The 17,991-nt window shown below is 40.2% G+C and overlaps 1 protein-coding gene across 1 annotated transcript; it reads right to left on the reverse strand.

Moving 5' to 3' along the window:
* Positions 1-14,239: 14,239 nt before the first annotated feature.
* HMGB2 (high mobility group box 2) lies at positions 14,240-15,760 on the reverse strand (the record flags this gene model as incomplete). The annotated part of the gene is made up of 4 exons (XM_080709754.1): positions 15,608-15,760; positions 15,175-15,320; positions 14,921-15,095; positions 14,240-14,398 (listed from the first exon to the last, which is right to left on the reverse strand). Exons 1-4 carry the CDS (start codon positions 15,755-15,757, stop codon positions 14,240-14,242), a joined length of 630 nt encoding a protein of 209 aa, XP_080565880.1. The 5' UTR covers positions 15,758-15,760.
* Positions 15,761-17,991: the final 2,231 nt, after the last annotated feature.

Consider the following 17,991-nt stretch of genomic DNA (forward strand, 5'->3'; position numbering starts at 1 on the left):
GTTGAGTTCTATGGCTTGAACAAGAAATAACAATGTGGGACATCTCAAGGCTGTCTCATAGAGTTTGAAGATTGTGTGGCATTCACACCCTTACCTGCTGGCCATCTCAGCGCCATCTGGCCAGACCCACTCCTAGGATAGCAAAGGGGCCTTCCAACTAGAGGAAAATTGTCCACCTAGACTTGGGATTTACTTATGCACAGTATCTGTCACTATAGAAAGCTATGAATAATTCTCAGTTTTTGAAACTGAAGGGGGATGGGTAACAAAAACAACAAAACACCACGGTAAACACGTCAAAGGTTCGTTCTGACCGAGGTAAGAATTTCTGAGTCCTTGTTAGATTAAGCCTTAGAAAACTTATGAATATGACACCCTAAGTTGCACAACCTATGAAACCAAGAGTAAACTGATGTTTCATTTATATCTTCATTCAAATGAAATTCCCTGTATATTTTAAGTTTTTTAAAAATGACAAAAGAATACAGTTTGCTGGCAAATATGAACAACTTACTGTTAGGCTGGTATTAGTTCTCTAGGGTTCTTAATTTCTTTTTAGGATGTATATCTTTGCATTGAAAAGATTTGTTTAAATTTAAACATGTATTAAGATAGTATCTACTTTTCTTAGGTGACCCAAATACTGTAAATGGTCGGTTTGATTTTAATCTAAATAAATAGCCTTTATTACTCAAAGATTAAATTGCCTAAGTTGAATTCTAAGAAATAAAATGTGATAAGGTGGAGACTGATGAGTAATTAAGCATTTCTGATCTTGTAATCATGGTATCATCCAAATGAAAGGAATTCACAAACTGTTGGCAAAGGGAAATATTTTTAATTAAAGCCTAAAAACAAGAGAAAAAAGCCTACATCTGTTTAAAATAAAAGCCTGCAAATTTCTTTCAAGCTTAGTTTTTTAAATTTGGGCAGCAAAAGTTAAACATTCTAAACAGTTTCACTTATAATTTTGAATTGTCAATTTGTATTTTGCTACTAATGTGTGATCAACCATTTTAACTTCTCTTCATCTCTAGGGATGTTTTAAAAACCTACATTTATATGCATATATACTTACAAAATAAATCACCTATAAAAAACTAAGAGAAAATTGAATTGGTACTTTATTTTTATGTTGATGGATACCATTTTCCATATTGAATAGATTATAAACTTTGTTATCTATGCATAGGCCTAAGAAAGGTGGCACATGAACTGTGCATGTAATTTTATGGGCAAATTAAATGTTTTTTTGTGCAATTCATTAAAAGAAGATACTATATGAACATGATTCTGTATATTGAAATCAGAAACTTTACCAAACATGAAAAACATGAGAGGCTGCTGCCATAATGACTATTTTCTACTGTAGGCTGCTTTGGAAATAATTCCCACATCCTTGCTTTGTAAGTTGATAATATCACTATGCATTTATACACATTTTATAAATTTGATTTATGCAGATTTTGATACACTGTATGTTTCTGTAGAAATTGTATAAATATTAAAAATTTTATTAGGATAATTTTGAGAAGCTTATGTATATCTCAATTCTGGGTTGCTTGTTTTTTAGATGAGAAAAATAAAATATTGTATTTTAATCCATGATTTTTTCAGTACTCGTAATAATTTCTAAGTCCGGCTGCACATTTCAAAGAATTATTGTCTTTTTATTTACAAATACATTATTAATATTATAAACACAATTGTTAGTTGAGTTTGTGCTTGAGTACTGGTTAGAAATCTGCTATGTATGCTTACAATAGCCCTGTAATAATCTATAGGAAGGAAACAGTATTTCTGGTTGCTTATAAATAGCAGTTTTTTAACATCAGTTATAAAATATCCCAGTAATATCTTTCTTGGCAACGTATTCAATTTAATTGCCTGTTGGAAACAAAAATGCCTTTAAGTTCAAAATCGTTCACCATCCAGCAGATAAGGGAAGCCCACCAAAATGAAATTAGAAATATTCCACAGGGCCTTGTAGTGCAAAACCATCCCAAGAGAAGATAAGGCTGCTAAGAGAGTCAAGTAAGTGGCCTTTCAAATTATTTGTCTTGTCTTGTCTTTCAGTCCTTAGCTGCTGTAGTGAAGGCTAAGAAATTTGAAAGGTGACATAGACTGGAATAATGGGGTTCACTATTAAGATAATCTCTTACAGGGATCTTGGAATATATTTCCTTTCTATGCAGAATTGGGGTGTGTGTGGTGTTGGCAGGTTGGCGGGTAGGGAGGAATACACATATAATTTAGTGGAAAACCTAATAGGAACCAGACCAGAGCCAAACTTCTAATAGGCCAATAGTTTGGGTATGTGAAACTTAACTTCATATGAAAGCACTTTTTAAAAAATATTGAGCGCTAAAAAAATAATATTCATTACAATCATTTGATGTAGGAAAATGGACATGTCTGAATGGTTTCTCTGGGAAACCATTCAGACATGTCAATTATCCCTGGAATTGGATGTGTAAGAAAGGACTTTTTCTGGGTTTGTTTTGTTTTGTTTTGTTTTTTGGTGGTACTGGGGGTGGGACCCAGGGGCTTTCTACCTCCGGGCTATACTCCCAAACCTACTTTGAATTTTATTTACAAACAGGGTCTCACTAAGTTGCTGAAAGTCTCACTAAGTAGCTGAGGCTGGCTTTGAACCTGTGCAATCCACCTGTCTCAGCCTCCCAAGCGCGGGGATTACAAGCATACACCACCACGCCCGGCTAAGAAAGGACTTTTTCGAAATTCAATAATTATCATGCAATTTAAGATTTTGAGATGCCATAATTGAGGTTAGTAGGTTTCAGTTTTCTGAGTGAAGCAGGCCTGGGATTCCATCTGAGCAGAACTGCAGTAGGGTGCTCTTTAATTTTTATAATGGGATGATGTCACATTCTGCTCATCTGAATGAGAGTATGTGAGCTCCAAAGTCTGAATATTGTATTAGAATCCCTTTTCCATTCCAGTTATCTGTGTGAGTGTGATGAGTTATTTTACTTCTGTACCACAGTTTGTTCATTTATAAAATGGAGAAAATAGTAGTGCCCATTTTCTTTTTTTTTCTTTTTCTTTTTCTTTTTCTTTTTTCTTTTTTTTTTTTTTTTTGTGGTACTGGGGTTACTGGAAGCCCTTCTACCTCTGGGCTACACTCCCAGACCTATTTTTACATTTTTATTTGGAAACAGGGTCTCCTAAGCCAGCGCGCGCGGCTGGCTTCGAATCTGCGCGATCCTCCTGTCTCTGCCTCCCAAGCACGGGGATTACAAGCGTGCGCCACCACGCCCGGCCTAGTAGTGCCCATTTTCTAGAGCTGTTATTAGGATTAAACAAGTTAACATATATTTAAAAAAAAAAAAAGACAGATTTTCTTTATTTCTGAAACACAGAAAAAGTGTGTTTTGAGACACAACAGACCATGAATATTAATTTTTTATTCACCTGGGCTTCTTTTTTTTCCTTTTTTTAATGGTGCACTGTATTCATACATCATAATGGTATAAAGATAATACTTTTGTAGACATACATGCACACATCACCCAGTTAGCCCTCACCCGATCCCCACCCTGTTCCCTCCCCATCCCTCCTTCCCATGCTTGGCTTAGTGGTTGACATCTAGTATTATAGCAATTTATCCAATATTAACAATGATAATCTCACATAACAGTTTCATTTGTCTGATACCAAGCTTTTGATGACTTAACGATAACCTTTCAATATTTCTTTTCGCTTTCTTTCTTACCAGAGAATATTTTTTTCTTTTTTTTTAGGTGAAACTATCATACGTTTATTTATTTTTCAGAAAAAATCTATCCTGATATGGAATATGGACTCTAGATACCCAAAACAATCTTGAAGAAGAACAAAGCTAGAATATGTATATTTTCTGATTTCAAACCATATAAAGCTACAATAATTGAAACAGTGTAGTACTGTTCTAAAGGCAGATATATAAACCATTGGAGTTAAATAAAAGCCTAGAGATAAATTCTTCCATATATTGTCAAGTTATTTTTGACAAGGTTTCCACGAACATTTGGTGGAGGAAATACTAATCTTTTAACTAAATATTGTTGAAAAATAATAATTACATGAAAAAGAATAAAATTGGACCCTTACCTAACACCATATACAAATATTAACTCAAAATAGATAAAAGACCTAAATATAAATCTTAAGACTATAAACTTTTAGAAGAAAATCTGGGCCATAAAACCACAACATTGAAATTGGCACTGATTTCTTGGATATGATTTCAATGGCACAGGCAACAAAAGGGTAAACAAACTCCCTAAAAAATAAAAAAATATTGTATATCCAAAGACAATGTAAACAGAGTTAAAAGTTACTGAAAGAATGGGATAAAATATTTCCAAATGCTATATCTGAAGGTATATTAATATTCCAACTAGAAATCCTAAATATTAGCAACATTAAAAGCAAACAATACATTTTAGAGATAGGTAAAAGACTAACATAAGTAATGAATCTCCACAGATAACCAATCTTAGTTGTCTGTTGGATGGAAAATCTTGTTTCTCTGGTTCTGGTGTGTGTTACCTATTTCTTCTTTGTAGTTAATCTCTTTGAGTATTTTCTCTAGCGCTGGTTTTGAAGACATAAATTTCTTCAGTTTCTGTTTGTCGTGGAAGCTTCTTATTTCCCCATCTAATTTGATAGAAAGTTTTGCTGGGTAGGAAATTTTTGGCTGAAAGTTGTTTTCTTTCAGAGTTTGGAATATGTTACTCCAAGCCCTTCTGGCTCTCATGACTTGTTTTGGGAAGTCTGGAGTGATTCTAATTGGTTTGCCTCTGAATGTCACTTGGCCCTTTGTTTTTGTTGCCTTTAAGATTCTCTGCTTGGCTTCCACATTGGTCATTTTGACAATTATGTGGTGTGGGGATCCTCTTCTCTGATCCTGTTTAAAGGGAGTTCTACAAATTTCCTGGACCTGTGTATCGACCTCTTGCTCTGTTTGGAAAATTTTCTGCTATTACTTCCTTGAAGAGATTGCTGATCCCTTTGGTATCACCTTCTTTTCCCTCCTCTATTCCAATTATTCTTAGGTTAGCTCTCTTAAAATGGGCCCATATTTCTTCAATGTCAGATTCCTGCTGTCGGATATTTTTTTCTAGATTAGAAACTATGCGTTCATTTTTGGAATGATCATCTTCTAAGAACAAAATTCTATTCTCCATGTGGTCTAATCGGTTGTTTGTACTTTGAGGCCTTTACTCCATTAATTGCATCCTTTATCTCTTTTTGACTCTCTCTGAATTCTTTTCGAAACACCTCTATTATTTCTACAGTTATTTTCCTGATTTGATCTTCTAGAAATCTCTGCATTCTTGTTTTATTGGGTTCTGATGTTGTGGGGTTGTGGGCATTCATTGCTCCAGTGTTATTCCTCTTTCCCATGATTTAGGAAGTTTGTACCTTCTCTGGGTTCTTCCTTTGGGTCACTACGACTTCGCTTAAGGTGCTCTGGATCTCGAGTCTGTGGTATCTCGGTCCCCACTACTCCTTTACTGGGTTGTATCGCAGAGTCTCAGACCCAGGGAGTCAATCAAGGCTGCTTTAGACTATGGCGGGGTGCCAGGTTAGGTGTTCTCCTATGGTGTGATATCTTTGCCACCGCCACTCCCCCACTGGGTCAAGTCCCTGGGAGTACAGTACTGGGATTTCTCCTCTAGGGGCCACTCAACTCACTGTTGTTGAGTGTGCAGATGGAGCTGTGGTGGACTCGGTGAATTCGCTGCTGCTGCCGCCGGTGGCAATATGGCACCGCTGCTATGCCCTCGGCCGTGAGGCTGGCATATTTCTTTTCTGTTTTTGAGCTCTGCTCTGAGTCCCTGCAGGGTGTGCTGAGGCCAGCCTCTGGGAGCTTTAGATGCTCCCTGCGCCGAGAAATCTGCCGAATTCCTCCCAGCTGATCCGCAGCGGCTCACCTCGGCTTGCTGTCCGCTGCTCCTTTCTGGAGCCTGGTGGGCTGTTGAGTGCGTTGGTCTGGTGCCGTCCGGTGAGCTCGCCGCTGCCGCCGGCAGTAAGGTGCTACTGTCGCATCCTTGGCCGTGAGGCCGGCGTATCTCCTCTCTGGCTCTGAGCTCCGTTCTGAGTCCCCCTCCTCTCTGGAACCTGGTGCTGCAAGGGAAAATGGCACCTGCCGCTTCGCACTGCGGCTCCGGCTACAGCACTGCGGTCTGGTTTCTTTCTGGTGTCTCGTTTTTCCAGCCCTCTTTTTCTCTGTCCCTTGTAATTACATTTTTTGTTTCTCTGCTGATGGTTTTTTCCGGCTATGAAAGGTGCTGATTTTGTGGTAATAGAGATTGGTTGTTAGCAGGGCTTGTAAGCCCCACTTTTCTCCATTGCCATCTTCCCGGAAGTACCGAGTTAACATATATAAAAGTTACATAAAGTGTTCCTGGCACATAGTCAAGGTAATATAAATGTCAAAATATTATCTGGCTTCAAATTTTAAAATCTGTCTAATCAGAAGAATAAGATGGCTACACTGCAGACTCCTATCAAGGTTATATGTGGGTATGCATGTGTTTCATATGTCAGATTATCACTACCCTTACTTATGTTATGTTAAAAAATGAAGCCCTGCCGGGCGTGGTGGTGTACGCTTGTAATCCCAGTGTTTGGGAGGCCGAGACAGGAGGATTGCACGGGTTCAAAGTCACCCTCAGCTACTTAGTGAGGCCCTCAGCAACTTTGGTGAGATCCTGTTTCCAAATAAAGTATAAAATAGGCCTGGGAATATAGCTCGAAGGTAGAAAAGCCTCTGAGTTCCACTCCTGGTACCACAAAAAAAAAAAAAAAAAAAAAAAAAAAAAGAAAAAAAGAAAAAAAAAGAAGCCCTGAAGTTAAACTGGAAATGAACTGAAGCAGTTAACAAAAGGGATAAAATTGCTCTTTCTGCCTTACACCATTCATATGTAACAAAAGTAGAAAGTAGTTTCCAATGGTCTAATTCAACCCTTGGATATAATTAAGTACCATCATGAATGATGTCTACAATAGTGTGCCTTTTAAATTATCTTTAAATGAAATTTCACCTGGGCTTTTAATGTGAGTAAATACATTCCAGCTGTATTAGGGATTTAATGTCCAAAACAAAACTAAATATTATAAAATGTCTGTCTATGGCATGGTAATTGGTATTAGACTGGCCAGGCGTGGTGGCACACATTTGTAATCCCAATACTTGGGAGACTGAGACAGGAGGATCACATTTGGCCAGCCTCAGCTATTTAATGAAACTGTTTCAAAATAGAGAATAAAAAGTAGTGTTAGACTTATTCTGCCAACTGTTTTCAGGAAGTGGGTAACAAGCAAAGCAGATTACTTAAAAGGGAAATACAGAAGGTAAGACCCAGGTCCACCATGTCTTCCTGGGAAAACTTTTTCAACTATGGTAAAATGAATGGAGCTCAAGAGTGCTGATACTGCTGAGCTGAGGCAGAGTAGGAATTTGGGGCTGAGACAGCTGGAATTTTCCAGGCAGGTTAGTAGAGATGAATCTACTGGTATGTCAGGGGATCTATACAGGAATTGTGATAACATCACCATTTGCAAAAAACAAAAGCCCAAGAACAACCTAAATGCCCACCAATAGGGAAATGGATGAATTCTGGTATAATGGAAACATTACTTAGTGGTGAACATGAATTAATTGGTTATAAAAAGTCTTAGTAAAAGCCAGGTGTGGTAGCGCATGGTTGTAATCCCAGTACTTGGGAGGCTGAGACAGGATTGCAGGTTCTCGGACAGCCTCAGCTACATAGTGAGGCCCTTTGCAACTTACTGAGACCCTGTTTCAAAAATAAAAGACTAAAAAAATGGCTGGGGGTGTAGCTCAGAAGTAGAATGCCCCTGAATTCCATCCCTGTTACCATACAAAAAAAATAGTTAAAAAAAAAATAAAAAAATAGGGCTGGAGGTGTAGCTCAGAGGTAGAATGCCTCTGGGGATGGAAGGGTTCAATCCCTAGTAACACACACACACACACACACACACACACACACACACACACACAGTCTTAGCAATCCAGTGTTAAGCGAAAAAGGCACTTTCTGAAGTGCTTCATTCAGTAATTTTATAAATATCAAAAGTGACTAAAATTAAATATACAGTAAATTGCAAATTTATAAAATAATAGATTAAATAAATTGTCCAAATTTGAAAATTTCATACTAGAGGTAAAGATATTCCTTAACTCCTGTACTTGATATTCTCAGAACCCTGTGACAATAATTTCTATTTGGTATTGGGGAAAATATTTCCTAAAGAACACGTGTTTTCTATGTATTTATTTTTTCCTATCCACCTCAAATATCAAGAATCTAAGAACTGAATCTGATACTCTAGCATCTATATTAACATACATATATTGCATATATTTTTAGCTAACAATAATGCATTTATTCTTTCTTGCTGCTAGGATGTCCAAAACATTACCTCTTTTAATCCTCAAAAAAATTTTAATCTCACTGAGAAAACAGAGATTATATAACCTGTCTGCTATTATCAAATCTGTAAGCAGAGCTCTTTTCAAACTGATTCCCAAGTCTAAGCTTCTCACCACCTTACTGTTTTTCATATTTTTCTTTGTATATTTATATTTTATTATTCTTTGCATAAACCATCTCATCCACTTTTGGACAAATGTGGAAAACCAAATAATACATAAGCTGGGTGTGGTGGCCCACGCTTGTAATCCCAGCATTTGGGAGGCTGAGACTGGAGGATCATGGTTCATGGATACCCTTAGCTACTTAGTGATGCCCTCTGCAACTTAGACCCTGTCTCAAAATAAAGAATAAAAAATAGGGCCGGGGGTGTAGCTCGGAGGTCAAATGCCCCTGGGTTCCATCCCGACCCGAGGAAAAAACAAAACATAAATGAGGGAATTATAGTGTTTTACTATCTTTTACTTTACCTGGGATGTTGTCCAAAGTGATTTAGTGAAGAGTGTCTTAGTGAAGAGACTTGTCTAGATGACATAAAGGCCATTTCCAATTCTAAAATTTAATGCTGTATATTGTTAGTTTTTTTCCCTTTTAATGTGAAAAGTAATTGTGTTCCTAAGTCACTATTATATCAATGTAATACCAACAGTGAGGCTCCCTAAGATATAAAAAAGACCCCGGGGCACAAAGAAGGTCCATTGAAGCCTCAGACACAAAGTCTCTATTTAATTTTGCTGCAGCATAAGAAGCTAATAACACTAATATACAGCAGAAGCAAACTGGTGATCTGTGGGCAGAATCTTTGCAGTGATGTGGTTGGTTGTTTTTCTGATCGCAAAATTAAAATCTGTTGCTAATAGTAAAATTCAGATTTAACTTTAAAAATATAGGTTTCTGGTTCCACTTGAAAATTTGGGAGATCTAAGAATCCTAGATCCACATTTCTGACAGGACTGAGCTAAATCATGGGTATCCCTTTTATCCTGGCATCTGTATGCTTATAAATATACACAGGACGTTGTTTCTGGCACTAGAGTACCATAAAATTTCATTGTACTCAGCCTTCTTGTATGCTCCTTACTCCACACTTAACCCTTTTCCCTGTGTAGCCTTGATAGGTCTTTGCATTTCCTGTCAATAAGTATCCTACTTCTTTAAAATGCCATCATCTCCACTGAGAATCTCATGAACTAATCCAAAAAGAACATATTTCTAGAGATATTTTTTGGTGGTACTGGGGGTGGAACCCATAGGCTTTCTACCTCCGGCCTATACTCCCAGACATTTTTTAAAATATTTTATTTGGAAACAGGGTCTCACTAAGTTGCTGAAAGCCTCACTAAGTAGCTGAGGCTGGCTTCGAACCCACAGTGATCCTCCTGCCTCAGCCTCCCAAGCGCGGGGCTTACAAGCGTGCGTCACCACGCCCGGCTCTAGAGAGATATTAAACTTCAGTTAAAGTAGACTAGATCTTACACAGTACCTTAACAGATCCTTTAGCTTTCTTTGTGCTATCCCCAAGAAATAAAATAATTTTTAACGAAATATGTAGTAAGGGAAAGTCAGATTTAAGATGCCATATTTATACTGATAAGCTTATAATTTGCTACTTAAAATAAATGATGCTGTTAAAAGGCAAAAATACCCAAGTGTGGTGGTGCATGCTTGTAATCCTAGTACTTGGGAGACTGAGATAGGATCACAGGTTCAAAGCTAGCCTTTAGCTACTTAGTGAAACCCTCGGCAAATTAGTGAAACCCTGTTTAAAAATGAAGGACAAACAATAGGGCTGGGGGCGTAGATCAGAGGTAGAATGCCTCTGGGTTCAATCCCCAGTGCCACAAAAATAAATGAACAAATGAATGAATGAATGGTAAAAGTATTTCTCAAAAGCATACAGTCCCCAATTAACCAAGTTTGCAGTGAGTCCTTTGATGTGTAAGGGACCTTAGAATCTCTTAATCCAGTGCCCTGATTTTAGATTCAAAAGACCAAGCAGGGTGTGGTGGCGCACACTTGTAATCCCAGCAATTAGGAGGCTGAGACCAGAGGATTGCGAATTGCAGACAGCCTCAGCTACTTAGTGAGGCCCTCCACAACTTAATAAGACTCCGTTTCAAAATAGAGTTAAAAAAAAAAAAAAAAAAAAAAAAAAAAACAGGGCAAGGGGTGTAGCTCGGAGGTTGAATGCCCCTGGGTTCCATCCCCAGACCCTCAAAAAAAAAAAAAAAAAAAGACCAACAGTAGTGGCTAGTGGCTGACACCGGGAGAAAAATTAATTGGAGCCTTGATCTCAGTCTTTTCTCCAAAATAAATTCCAGGAGAATCAAATATTTTTTTTAAATAGAAACTGTTTTTATAATCACTGAATTAGAAAGTCAAAGCCATGAAAAACTGATACACGACTACAATAATATCTACATAAAAAAGCATTTTAAAAAGTAAAAATATTTACATCTTACAAAGTATCATTTTCTTTAGTATCCCACATTTTCTTTAGCTCCCACAAATTATTAATAAAGACCAATGAGATAAACGAGCACAGGAAAGAAATGACATAGTCGGGTGTGTTGGCACACGCTTGTAATCCCCGTGCTTGGGAGGCAGAAACAGGAGGATCGTGCAGGTTGGCTTAAGAGACCCCGTTTTCAAATTAAAAAGTATAAAAATAGGTCTGGGAGTGTAGCCCGGTAGAAGGGTTTCCAGGAACCCCAGTACCACCAAAAAAGAAAAAAAGAAAACAATGACATAAATGTAAACATAATAAACTGTGTTTTTGTTTTATGGTGCTTGGAGATTGAACCAGGAGTATTCTACCTCTGAGCCACCCTCAGCCCCCCCCCCTTTTTTTAAAGTCTCACTAAGCTGCTGAGTCTTGCTAAATTGCTGAAGCTGGTCTTGAACCTGCAATTCTCCTGTCTTAGCGCCAAAGTACTGAAATTACAAGTATTCCCAACAAAACCATGTTTTTGTTTCAGAATTACAAAAACTAAAGTTTGAGAATTATGTTGATGAAATGAGGAAAAAGGCACTGCCAAACATTCACTGCTGTTCGGTACATTTAGTACATGTTCTTGTAGCAATGTTAGCACGCTTCAATAAGTTAAAGCACAAGAACAAGCTCCTAGCATAATTTTAAAATATGCATGTCCTTTGACCTGGCTAATCCTTCTAGGACTATTTTAACATGATAGTCACAGTAACACTGCTCATAAAAAGAATTATCAGAATTAGCTTTATTATGAGCTATTCAGTGGGATACTACGCAAATAGCTATTTAAAAGAATGTGGCAGAGATGGGCACAGTGATGCACTTATAATCCTAGCACTTGGGAGGCTTGGACAGGAGGAGCACAGGTTTTGAGATCAGCCTAGGCAACTTAGTGAGACCTTTTTTCAAAATAAGGGCTGGGGTGTAGCTCAGTTAAATCCCCAGGACACACATACACAAACAAGGCAGTTGATACACTAAGAACTATCCTCTGAAATGAACTGCGTATACATAACCTTACATTTGTGTAATACAGACTAATGCTGACCTTTCTTGGAAAGAAAGTCATTACATTACTAGGAATATCAGTAGGGTAATAATCTGGGAGAAAAGATAGCTGGGAATTAATATAACCAAGGTAGCTGGGAAGAATATAAACTATCCAGTATAAATTCTTTTAGGTATTATACATAGGAACTATTTCTAAAGTTTTCATAAACATGCCTAGAAGTAATGGCTAGTCTGGTATAGTATCCAATTCTTATCCCTCATTTCAATACTTTCCGACACATCCACTCACTTAAGTCACCTAGTCCTGTACTGACAACTTGCAGGTTTGTTGTTCAGAATTTGAAATTTTTGCATCAAACATGAGCCAAGACAGACCCACCTCAAGTGCTGAGCAGCTCTTGATTAAAAGAATGGGTGAAACAAAATAGTGAACAGAATGAATGTCACAAAGACTCCCAAAAAGATACCTGACAAGAACCCAAAAGAATGGCCTCATACTTCAAGTTAAGGAAATTATCTTTTTCTATTTTAGCAACTTTATCTATTAACATCTCTTCTATGCATCAGGTACTATATGTATTTCACCCTTAACATTTTCACTTAACCATTATAAAGCTAAAGTAAGTTACTGACCCCATATTACAAAAAAGGGGAGAAAGCAGCAGTTCCTATTTCTAGCATTTGGTGTGGCCAGGGAACTGGGATCTCCCAATCTGGGTATTTAAAACAGATCACCCCAAATGTCTTAATATAGTCAGCTAACACCAGAAAATACTAAAAACTAGTTATCAGGGAAAGCCCCAAATTTTAATGTATAATAAGTACAAAGAAATCTTAGAAATGCTTAAAGATCCTATCTATTTGCTCTAATTATCTAATAGTAATATCAAACAATGAATTAATCCTTGCCAAGTATTAAACAGGAGAGATCAAGGCTCCCAAGGCTTAAAACACTGACTTTCATTTTAAAACCTGACAGGTAATCAACATTGTCTAGTTTAACAATAAAATCTTCAGTGAGTTCTCTCTGTAAGCATTTAGTCTCAAGATATTTAACTCACTAATACCCTTTAAATAAGCAATTGTTCCCTTGAACAAGTATTCCTAAATGCCTTCTCCTGTAAATATAAATTCAAATGAAATTTTACTAGATTATAGCCATCTCAAGTATTTCCCATGGGCTAGTTACTCAAAATTCTAAAGCTTAAAGCCAAGCATTTAAAAAAACATATTCCTCAAAACCTACTCTGGTATCCTATCTTGAACTAGTCCAATATATCAACAGAAAAGTCTTTTTACTAGTCATCTTCTTATAAATTGTGTACCTTAAGGATTTTCCAACCTACTCTTCCTCATATACATTTTCCATGTGTAAAATTTTTTTTTTTTAAGAGCCAGACATAGTGACACATGCCTGTAATCCCAGTACTTAGGAGGCAGAGACAGGAGGATCACAGGTTTGCAGCCAGCCTCAGCAAGGCCCTTTGTAAATTAGTGAGAACCTGTTTCAAAACAAAAAATAAAATAGGGTTGGAGATATAGCTCAGAGGCAGACTAGTCTGCCCCTGGGTTCAGTACCTAGTACTAAAAAAAAAAAAAAAAAAAAAGGACAAGTTAATAAACAGAAATGTCAATCATAACAATCATTTTGTAAAAGCACATTAATTCATAAAGCACATTAGGTTCCAGAAGATTTTATAAAATACTTATAAATAAGAATAGGGGCATATTTGGTTTTCTTTTTTAGATCTCTTTAATAAACCATTTTATTAATTTAACTATGTTTAAGTAACGAAGGCAGAAATTTCAAAAAGCTGACATGGCCAGAATCCCTAAGTTTTGTCTTTTCAAGGGAAAATTAATTTAGTATATTAAGACAAACACAACAGAAATAATATACATAATTTTATTACAAATTTTTTTTAAAAAAACACAAAATGCAACATCCTAAAAAAAACAAAATTTACTATTGAAGCTAATTTCTACCAGTATGCTGTGCTACCATACACAAGAAATTAAACCATTAAATATTTAGGAACATTCAACATCAGAAGCTTTAAAATCTAACTGTATGTAGTAGCCCTCCAAAAAGCTACAGTCTGCATTTCTTAAAAAAGTATTTTCTCTACAAAGAATTTATCAACTATACAAAAATCTGTACAGTTTTTATACTGAAGCTAATGTTGAGCTGCACTTGAATTCACATTCTTAGCAAAACAATTGCCTGAGCGCACACACACACACTCCACACATATTACAGGACAGCCATTTATTCTTCATCTTCATCCTCTTCTTCCTCTTCCTCCTCCTCCTCTTCTTCCTCCTCCTCTTCATCTTCTGGTTCACTCTTCTTCTTTGAGCCTGCTGGCCTGCCAGGGCCCTTCTTTCCTGCTTCACTTTTGCCCTTAGCACGGTATGCAGCAATATCCTGAAATATTGTCAAAATACTAAAATCAGCATCCGGAATCATTACTCAATGCTGCAAAAAAAACCACTTAGTTGTAAACAACTTAGAATAATTGATCAATAACCCTAGGTAGCTATCTAAAACAACAGGTAGGAGTCCACCTCCGTTTTTAAAGTATGTGTTCCCTAGACTTTCACTACCAAATATCCACTTTATCTCACACATTCCCTTGCCAACATCACTTGTTAGATACATCTACATAAAATATATTTGGCCCTTTATATTTTTAAGCAGACTTATATAAAGATGAGTGCATATATAGGAATTTGGCAGTTCTACACTGATTTCAGTCAAAAGAAAGTAGGCGTCAATTAACTTAAGTAGCTTAAGTACACAAGTCTCATGCCTTTTCATAACTGACAATCATTAATGTAAGATTACCTAAAATTCCCAACTTTCAACAGTTCATATTTACTTGTAACTCACATCTTTAGAAATTATCTACCCAAATATAACCTGTTTTAAAAAGGTAAGACAACGTACCTTTTCATACTTCTCCTTTAGCTTAGCCGCTTTCTGTTCATATGGCTGTTTATCTTTGGCTGACTGTTCAGACCACATTTCACCCAATTTTTTTGCAGTATCCCCAATGGATAGGCCTGGGTGTTCACTTTTGATCTTTGGGCGATGTTCAGAGCAAAACAGGAAGAAGGCAGATCTGAAAGGAGACAACAGAGTTAATAATCCAAAATAAAAAAATCCAAGAGGCAGTCTGGTTAATTCTAAAATAAACTTACGGTGGTCTCTTAGGAGCATTGGGATCCTTTTTCTTGCCTTTCTTATCACCTTTGGGAGGAACATAATTTTTCATCTCCCTGTCATAGCGAGCTTTGTCACTTTTTGCCATATCTTCAAACTTCGACTTCTCCTTTGCAGACATGGTCTATGGGCAAAAAATGAGGAGTAAATTTTGCGGCTTAACTGTAAACTAGGGCCAGCCAAAGAAAAACGAGATCTCTAAGGACCACACTTCTGAGTCAACAACTCTACCCTTTCAGCCTTACGTAAAATCCTAAAGCTGTCTGTCTAAAACTCCCAACAAAATATTTCGGTGACTCATCCGGGCAGGAGAGTTGAAACTTCACCTGGCCTTCTCACCGCCCCAGCCAAGCACACACCTGAAAACACACAACCCAAAAAACCTGAGCTCTGCCCGAATTCCGCTCTCACCTTCCATCTCTCGGAACATTTCTTGGAGAACTCGGCGAAATTGACCGAGGAGTCCGGGTGTTTCTTCTTGTGCTCTTCCCGGCAGGTCTGCACGAAGAAGGCGTACGAGGACATCTTGCCCCTCGGCTTGTTGGGGTCTCCTTTGCCCATGGTGACGGAGCGGCGCCCACCTGGGCGGAGAAAGCCGAGGGTCGGCGGCTTCCCGCCCAAACCGCGCGCCCGCGCCCCCCGCCGCGGCCCGCGCCGCCCCCGGCCCCGCCGCGCCCGAACGTCCCCCGGCGGCGTCGGCGCCGCGAGCCTCGCCCACTGCCCCGCTCCCTCGCGACCCGCCTTCAGAGGCCCCCGGCCCGGCCTGGGGCGCCGCCCGCCCGCCCGGCCCTCACCCCAACTCCGCTGGCCCGAGCCGCCGCGCCCAGACCCCACACGAGGCTCGGCGGAGCGGGGAGAACAGGCCCCGAGCCCGGAGCGGCCGCAGGGATTCTTGCCTGGTGCGAGGTTTCCTCAGAGTCGCGTGGAGCGGCCCGGTCCCACGGAGCGGCTTCCTCCCCCGGGCGCCGGCGAGAACTGGTTTATCGCTAACGCAATCCTCAGCCTCTTGTTTTGCAGACTTCTCCGCGCCACGGCAACTTGACCAGCCCGGCCGCAGGCCACACCCCCGCGCCTCTGATAGGCTCCTACAATTATTCAAACCCAGAGAGTCCCCGCCCCCTCGCCCCGGCGGCGGCCTATTGGTCGGCGTCTCTCCAGGCCCGTCCCCCTAACCCCAGCCTAGCAGGTTCGGTGGGTCGCCCAGGTCGTTAACTCCCAGACCCGTTAGAACCGGTCAGGAGAGGAATGTACTGCTCGATCCTGATTGGCGGCGGGAAAAGGGTTTGAAAAATGGCGGGCCTGATGCTGATTGGCCAGGGCCGTAAACGGGGGGAGTGGCTGGCCCTGGAGGCAAAGCCCCGCCAGATTTAAATGTATTAAGTCGGAAGCTTGGGGGTTGTTTTCGAGGGGTCGGCGGCGGCGCCTCGAGGTTTGCCGGCGCTCAGATGATAGCAGCAGCCTGTCCTGTCCCTCTTTTGACCACTGCCTCGGTCCTGTCACACCCACGCCCGCGCCTGACCCTGCAGCGTGGTCTCCTGGGAGCTGTAGTCGCGCTGCTCGGCGGCCTGGCAGTCACTGCCCCCTGTCCCGCTCAAAGAATAATAAACAAGGAAAGGCGGAAGTTTGCCCTACCGACCGATCGCCCAGCTTCTCCCGTGGTCCTCCTGGAGGACCACGAGCTCCCGCCTTCAGTGCACGGCGTTAGAAGACAGACGCCGCTTCCCGCCGAGGCACTTCCCCTCCGGAGGTCCCGCCCTCCTCTCCCTCTCCGCCGCGGGTGTCAATCACTGGGAGGTAAACACTGGCGCCCTTCCGGGGCACTGAGGGGCGGGGCGACCCTGCTCTTAGCCCCGCCCCCAACAGGCGCCACGCCCTTAGCCCGCCCCGCTCGAATCCAAGCCACGCCCCCTTCCCCCCCGCTCTCTGTCCTGCGCCACGCCCCCTCCGGCGCTGCTTAGACCCTGGGCCATTCACACCCCAGCCCTGAGCGCCGCGCAGAGCTCTCGAAACCTCATGGCTGAGCCCAACTTTGCTGGCTCCCGAGTTTTACTGTCCCGGAATTCTTCTGATGTGATTGTTCTTATTTGGGGGCCGGGGATTGAACCTAGGGGCGCTCTTCCCCTGAGTTACACCCTGACCCTTTTTTTTTTTTTTTTGAAACAGGGTCTGGTTAAGCTACCACGCTCACTGGCCTCAAACCTGTGATCCTCCTGTCTCAGCGTCCCAAGTCCTGGCATCCTCTAATCGCCGGCCCAGGTGATCGCTTTGTAAAAGCTGAGACTCTCATAAACGCAGTGGATGATCCCCACTCTACTCCCAATTGCTTAGATTCGCCAAACTGCCTGCAGCAGCATTTTGCAGTCCTCCACGCTACTTTACCCTACTCTCACCAGCGTCCCCAGCTGCTCTGCCAAGGTAGGAGGACTTTGACTCTTCAGTATGCTATTTCTGTGCTATATCCAGTTTTGAAGCCCCCTTTCCCCGCCTGTTGGCCTATTTGTTGCACTGCCTGTTTCAACAGGTTTTAAGTCTTATTTTCCCATTAAGTTTGCTTGCATTTGTTAAGCAGTATGGTCTTATTGGATTTGTGTATGGTCATCATATTCATTAGTAACATCAAAACCAGCAGCTTTTTACCTAGATTTACTAATACAAATTGTATTTTTTTGTTGTTGGTGGTGCTACTGGGGGTGGAACCCAGGGTTTTTTTTTGTTTTGGTTTTTGGTTTTTGGTTTTTTTTTTTTAACCTCTGGGCTATACTCCCAGAAATAGGGAGTCAATAAGTTCCTGAGAG

Source organism: Muscardinus avellanarius (assembly GCF_963383645.1).
Source record: "Muscardinus avellanarius genome assembly, chromosome: 14".
Classification (NCBI taxonomy): Eukaryota; Metazoa; Chordata; class Mammalia; order Rodentia; family Gliridae; genus Muscardinus; species Muscardinus avellanarius.